General features: G+C 42.5%; 1 protein-coding gene across 1 annotated transcript in view; it reads left to right on the top strand.

Annotated features, from left to right (window-relative positions):
• LOC143029085 (uncharacterized) overlaps positions 1-7,500 on the top strand; it is a 93,007-nt gene that overhangs the window by 37,740 nt on the left and 47,767 nt on the right. The window contains exon 3 of the mRNA XM_076191481.1: positions 1,058-1,163. Within this exon, the coding sequence (XP_076047596.1) occupies positions 1,058-1,163 (106 nt within the window). The remainder of the gene's footprint in view (positions 1-1,057; positions 1,164-7,500) is intronic.

Raw genomic sequence — 7,500 nt, 5'->3', positions numbered from 1 at the left:
CGTGTGCCTTTACGTGATGTTGAAAAATGTTTCCAATTCCTTTACTCCCAGGACTCGCACCTCACACGCAGTGGGAAGTGAGAAACCCCTGGAAAAGCAAAACCCAGTCGGTTGCCGCAAGCCGCTGTTTTTTTCTAGGCCGATGTTGAATCACCTCCTCGCCTGACATGACCCGCTGTGAATCCTGGGAATCGAACTCACGACCCGCCGATCATGAGTCCGTCGCGGTATCCAGAGAAGTGCCCAAATCAGTCTCCGAAGTTGGAGATGTCCTAAATCTTGGACTGCATATTCACAAGTAAAATCAGCCTGGGGGGGGGGGGGATTCGGTGTCTCAACTTTTAGGTGATTTGCACCAATTTAAAAAATCCCGGACTCGGCTGCTGGTCATATGCGGGTATGGGGTACGCTTCTTACAATGACTCGCCTTTCTCAGTACTCACGAGCAAGCTAAACTCCAAAGCCTCCTTTCGCATTATCGATGCCTCTTTTCCTTGCCGACCTACTTCCGCTTCTCCCAGTCCGCCACATTATTGCATCTTTACCTGTTTTCTTGTCACCACTTTCTTCGTCACTCTCCTTTAGAGCCCAGTAGCTGCGCGCCTCCTCTCTGACGAAAGCCACGTAGCTCCAGGTTTTCTGGAACTCCTTGTCCCGTTTTCTGTGCGGTTGCTCTTTGCGGTTGCTCCACAAGGGAGGCTCTTGAACTCTCTTCCCCATCTGGGGCCTGTCCACCTATGGGTTGGATAAAAGGGAACCTCGAGACACATTCCTTCCACGGCATTTGACTTTGGTTTGTATTCTCAGTTCATTTACTTCCTGTACGGTCCTCCATGGGCATTGTATTTTTTGTACCGCATGGACATTTCTGTCGCTTTATGAAATATGTAGACAAAGAAAAATACATACTTGAAGGAGTGCCCCCGGACTAGACACCCGACACACAACCTGTCCATAAATCAATTCAAATATTTAAATATATGCAGTAATTTTTAGAAACTGTTATCTTGTAGAACCTCGAGGTAATTCTGGCTCCTTGTTGTCTCCCCCTCAACAGTGTCTTGTCAGTTCCGGAGATCAGCCGATACGTGGAAGGTTCCTGGCGCGGTTTCCGGGACAACCTCATCTGGCTCAAGAACCTCCGACGGACCCAGCCTGCCGTAGTAAGTCTCTTGGTGTCCTCGCGTTGCTCCCCTTGCAACGAGGGGGAAAGAGGTTATTGGAAGAGCTGGGCGCGTGACCGCAGGGCAGGTAGTGCGAGGGGAAAGAGGTTATTGGAAGAGCTGGGCGCGTGACCGCAGGACAGGTAGTGCGTTACCGAAAAATCTGGAGTGCATTTCCGTCAATACTACCTGTCCGGCAGTAACGCACTAGCTGTTCAGCGGTAACGCGCCCAGCTCTGATTATTGGGATATACATACATGTACGTTATAATCATTATCATTATTATTGTTGTTGTTATTATCATCATCATCATCATCATTATTATTATTATTATTATTATTATTATTATTATTATTATTATTATCATTATCATCATTATCATTTATTAGAGTTAGTGTGTTTATATTTACCTAATAGTACTATACAGGAAAGGAAGAACGTTCGATGGGTCCTGTGTTCTTTTCACCAGTTTTTCATCTCTAGCCTCAAAATCATGTGTGTGTTTGTATATATATATATATATATATATATATATATATATATATATATATATGTGTGTGTGTGTATATATGTGTGTTTGTGTGCGCGCGCACTCGTTTGAGCATATGCATTTACCTAATTGTAATATACAGGAATTATTCCTTGCTACACAACAAACTCCCAAACACCCGGAAAAGAGCTCGCATAATCCTCATTTTGAAGCCAGTCAAACACCCTGGCGTCATACAGACGAACCTATACAGACTACAGAAGAATACAGACGAAAACCTGCCGATAACTCCAAGAATCCAATCGTAAGTACGCCTACCGTGCCCAGCAAGCATGGATTCAAAGAAGGCAACCGCTATCACACTGCCCACAATCATCACACAAGCGCAGCAAGGATCCAGTGAAGAAAGCTGCATCGTAACAGTTATAGGAGCTGTAGATAAATACAAGGCTTTTGACAAGATCAGTAGATGCAGACTATCAAAAAGAAATCCTTGAGGCATACATAACAAAGACAAGAAGTGGGATATTTGGTTGTCAAACGTGTTTTACAACCAAATACCCCATTCACACGGTCAAACATCGCTTCAAACACTTATTTGACAAACCAGGTTCGACAAACCGCTTGACCTTGTAAATGGCCCTTAACAGACTTCATAGCAGGAAGTCAGTGAGGAGTAACCCAAAACACCCAAACCTCAGAAACAAAAGTTCTGTGCAGTGGAGTCCCTCAGGGTACAATGTTAGCACCATTTCTGTCCAGTCTCTTCATGAATGATCTCCCAGTTCCAGAACCAGAACTAAACACCAATGTATTCTTATGTGCAGGTGACCTTATGATGATAAGCTATCGCAGTAGCAAAAGCAAGTAGCATGCTAACGAGAAATGCCTAGTGTCCCGCCATCTTTCGTCATATGTATTCCTGTGTGTGTGTGTGTGTGTGTGTGTGTGTGTGTGTAGCGCCTACGGTAACCTTTTCTCCGTCCAAGGGCATGAGGAAGGTTATTAACGGTTGCATAAAGTTAAAAAAAAAAAAAAAAATCCCCCAGTGAGCAAACTGTACAAGAAAAACTATCGTGTGCCGCGTGATCATTAGGTCGTTATTTGATTTGAGTCTGCAATCTGGGTCGTCCCCAGGTTCAGTCTAAAAATACGACTCTAATTTCCCTTCCTGTACGTGACGCGGGCGGTTGGGCGGGGGTGGGGGGGGTGGGCGAGGGAGGGGGACAGAATTCGGATTCACATCTGCCACAGGGAACAAGAATTCGTGCCATAGCCTCTCTTCGTCTGTGCAAGTGTATGTGTACATAGAAGTCGCTATCTGTATGTGCACACACACACACACACACACACACGAGCGTTTCAGAATTTTTTGTTATTTTTTTCTACGATGAATGGTTTCATGTAGATTTATATTCTCGAACTTTGGAGTTTGATTATGAAGTTGAAATGGCAGGGCGCACACACACATACATACAAGCGTTTCAGAAATTTTTGTCGTTTTTTTACGATGAATTGTTTCATGTAGATTTATATTCTCGAACTTTGGAGTGTGATTATGAATTCGAAATGGCAGCACTGTGCCACTCCGGCATTTCCTTGGGGGAAACCGACGCTCCGTTGAGGTTGACGCAACTAGAGGAGGAAAGATGTTTTAGGTACAACGACGTGAAGCCAGGAAGAGGAGGTAGGTGTGTGCTGCAAAGAACGAGAAATATTGAGCATCTAGGCCAGCGTTTCTCAACCTTTTTACCATTGTGTAACCTTTAGAACAAATTGCTTGTCTCAAGGAACCCCTGCGCAAAAAAAAAGTATATGTATATATATATATATATATATATATATATATATATATATATATATATATATATATATATATATATACAGTATATACATACATACATACATACATATATACACCATATCTTTCTCATTTTATTTTCATCGTAATAAAAGGTTAGATAGGATGATGTCTATATTACATTATTACAATAACCAAGAATACGTCGTGCATGTTTAATTATATTATGTATATGAAATTAAAAAAAAAAAATCAAAAGTACATTAGCTTATCTCACTTGTTCTCGCGGAACCCTTAGGGACCTTTTGCGGAACCTCAGAAACGCTGATCTAGGCTATTTGTGCTCTCCAGCGCTTTTCTGGGTGGCGTCACACTAGGCATTTCTCACTAGCATGCTACTTGCTTTTGCTACCTCGTCTGAGTAGAAACTACTTCGATTACGTTTTTTTTTTTTTTTTTTTTTTTTAAACTTTAGAAATAGCAAATTACTCTTGCGTCTTGCAGGTTAGAAGGTAAATGACGAATTTAGAGAAGTTAAACCTAGAATACGAATGTTAGACACATTATCGAGATGTTCTTACGGAAGTCTAGAATCATGTAACCGAAGTCGTTTCTACTCAAACGAAATAGAAAGAGCAAGTAGCATGCTGGCCTAGTGTGCCGCCATCAGGGGCATTTAGACGGCCAAACGGTTTGACAAACCTGGTTTGTCAGACAAGTGTTTGAAGTAATGTTTGACCGTGTGAATAGGGTATTTGGTTGTCAAACACGTTCGACAAACGTGTTTGACGACCAAATACCCCATTCACATGGTCAAACATCACTTCAAACACTTGTCTGACAAACCGGGTTTGTCAAACTGTTTGACTGTGTAAATGGCCCTTTAAGCGGTAGGCAACCTACATCCTCCTTTGCTATTGGGCCTGGGCGAGGGTGGGTAGGGGGGGGGGGAGAGGGGATTAATTAGTAAAAAATTCAGTTCGAGATGAAAACCCGCTGGATACGTCGACGTTTCTTTTGTCCTCTCTTGGAGTCAATGCCACACCGTTTTATTCAGCTGGAGAGTAGACCATCTACCTGAAGGGAGTTTCGGCTCATTTAGACCTTTTCAGGCTGAAGTTTGCTCTCTGAACTGCAAAACATCGCCTGTCCTTAACCAGAATTGAGACTGTAAACTACATCACCGTATTATTATTATTACTATTTTATTTTTATTTATTGTTATTATTTTATTTTTATTTTATTTATTTGCTATTATTATTATTATTATTATTGTATTTTATTTATTTTATTTAATTATTTATTTTATCTTTATTTTATTTATTATTATTATCATTATTTATTATTTATTTTTATTATTTTATATTTATTTTTGTGTGGGAGAGTGCATTATCCTTCCCCCCCCCCAAGGGGATGTCCCCCGACTGAATTAAATCCTCTGGCGGTAGTTGGGGCGTGAGTCACATCATGCAGACAAAGGGTTAAGACGAAATTTCTCTTTATCTTATGTTTTGTTGTTATCGCTTACGCATATCTTTGTGCGAAGCGACGCGTGTGGGTCATTGCCTCTCGACTGATAATTAATTAATCCGTTTGCTGCGCAGATAGTCTTCTCTTGACTGAATAAAATTGCCTGACGGCAGCCTGAGCGAATGTATAAGTCCTCAGGAACAGTGAAAGGGTTGATTGAGATTGGGGCAAAAACTTTATTCCCAAGGACGAGGATTTCATTCCGCTGGAAACAAAAATTCGCTGGACTACATGTCAATTGGCATAGGTATATTCTAAGGAAAGCGCATATATAATATATATATGTATATATATATATATATATATATATATATATACATACATATATATATATATATCTTGTAAACATACGAGGTTGAAGGCTAAAGAGGATTCACTGTTGATTATTTTATTGCGTGTAGCTTCGATACAACGCACAATCTTTTTATCTTCAGATTTGACGTATCTTAGTAGTTGTCCTATTGTGGCCGACGTTTCGGAACTTCCTAATAAACAATGGTAACTTACGTTCAGATATGCAGGAGTGACCATTTGGAAAGAGAAACTAAACGAAGCAAAGCGCTTTGCAATGGATGTGATATACGAAAGCGCTTTGCTTCGTTTAATTACTCTTTCCCAATGATCACTCTTTCACACACACACACACACACACACACACACACACACACACACACACACACACACACACATATATATATATATATATATATATAAATATATATATATATATATATATATATATGTTGATGTACGTATGACAGATGAGTGGTAGGGTGGTGAGGTTAACACGGAGAACTGTTGGAGTTTTATTTTTGGCGTTTCATCCTCATTGTGTGTTTCCCTACTACTCGTGTGTGTTTGTGTGCGTGTGTTTGTGTGTGTGTGTGTGTGTGTGTGTGTGTGTGTGTACATGTATTATATATATATCATGCCGTTTTGGCACCTGTAGCAATCAGTACCAGTGCCTGAGAGATGAACGACTTAAATAAAGATAATTTGACGTTAGCCAGAATAAATTGATGAGGGGCAGACAGACTGCAGGTGGCATCGCTCGCGTGGTGTGCTGATAATGTACCATCAGCCCTGCAGGTGCTCAACCTCCCAGGTGTTCGCCCAGATTGCCTTGTTGACCCACAACTGGATGACCTGGTACCCGCTCATGGCTGGTACGGGTACGACCCCGGGGCGAGACAACTTTGGGTGAGAGAAAGGGGGGTGGGAGAAGGAGAGGACGGGGGGAGGGGGAGAAGGAGTGGAGGGGGTGGGATGAGAGGACGGGGTGAGGGGAGGAATGGAGGGGGTGGGAGAAGGATAGGGGAGGGAGAAGGAGAGAAAGGGGTGGGGAGAATGAGAAAGGGGGGAGGGGGAGGAGAGGAGGGGGAGAAGGAGAGGAAGGTATGGGGAGGAGTGGAGGGGGGAGAAGGAGAAAGGGGGGAAGGGCAGGAGTGGAGTGGGGAGAAGGAGAGGAGGGGGAGGGGGGAGAAGGAGAAAGGGGGAGGGGGAGAAGACTGTCGAGGATTAGAAGCTGTAACATTCGCGTATGTACACACGGACGCACGCGCATTCCCGCATTGTCTTTGTTGTATTACCCAGAGAGGAGGAGAGGGAGCGGGAGCGGGAGGTGGAGGGGGAAGAAAACAAGATAAGGGATTGGATTTAGCTGTTCCGCAATGTAGACGCGTTGCTAAGGTTTAATAGAACGACTAGTGGAGATTAGAACTAGTTTTGTTTACATATTCAGTCAGACTTGACTGCGACAAGTTTTTCGGCCACAATCCACACGGACAGGGCGGTGACGTCATGACGGCGTGGATCACGTCATCACCGCTTTTATGACGTCATGACGGCCGGGATGACTCCTTAACGGCTGTCGCGGCGTCGACCGTGACGGCACAGAATGTGAGAGTGGGACCTGAAACTTTGAAATCGGTCGATTTGTGACGTCGACAGGATGGGGGCGTAGAGAGGAAGAAAGGCTTTAGAATAACTTTTTGGTCTGTGAGATGTTTTGACTGACTGAAGTTGGTTGACATTTTGACTCGAATTCGATTGAACTTGGCTGTTTATGTTATGCTGTTGATACCATTTCTTAATAGAAAGTTTGTACTTGAGCCTTGTATGCTAGTGTCAACGAGACCTCTACTTGCCCAATGTGAACGGAAAGTTAGTCAACTTGCCTCTAAACTATCCTGGTGTGAACACTTACTTGCCGGGTAAGTTAACTTGCAGTTAGCACTAGCGGCTACTAAACTAGTCCCGTGTCAACGGGGCTTTAGTTACAAACTCGCTTTATCAGTTCGAACATACAGCAAAACGAAGAAGAGGTTTAAGTTTTCGATTCACTGTATAGCGGTACCCCGTTTGGCGAAAAGGGTACTGTATTCCTTTCTCAGAGAGAGAAATCAAACGGTTTGTCCTCCTATTAGCTTTATCTTTTTATTGTTAAGATCCATATTATTATTATTATTATTCATTTTGTTTTTCTATTTATTGGTTTTATTTTATTATTTTTTCT

This window comes from Oratosquilla oratoria, chromosome 10 (genome assembly GCF_046742065.1).
Source record: "Oratosquilla oratoria isolate Oo_2021 chromosome 10, ASM4674206v1, whole genome shotgun sequence".
In the NCBI taxonomy this organism is placed as follows: Eukaryota; Metazoa; Arthropoda; class Malacostraca; order Stomatopoda; family Squillidae; genus Oratosquilla; species Oratosquilla oratoria.
This window is presented reverse-complemented; position numbering and strand designations above follow the sequence as displayed.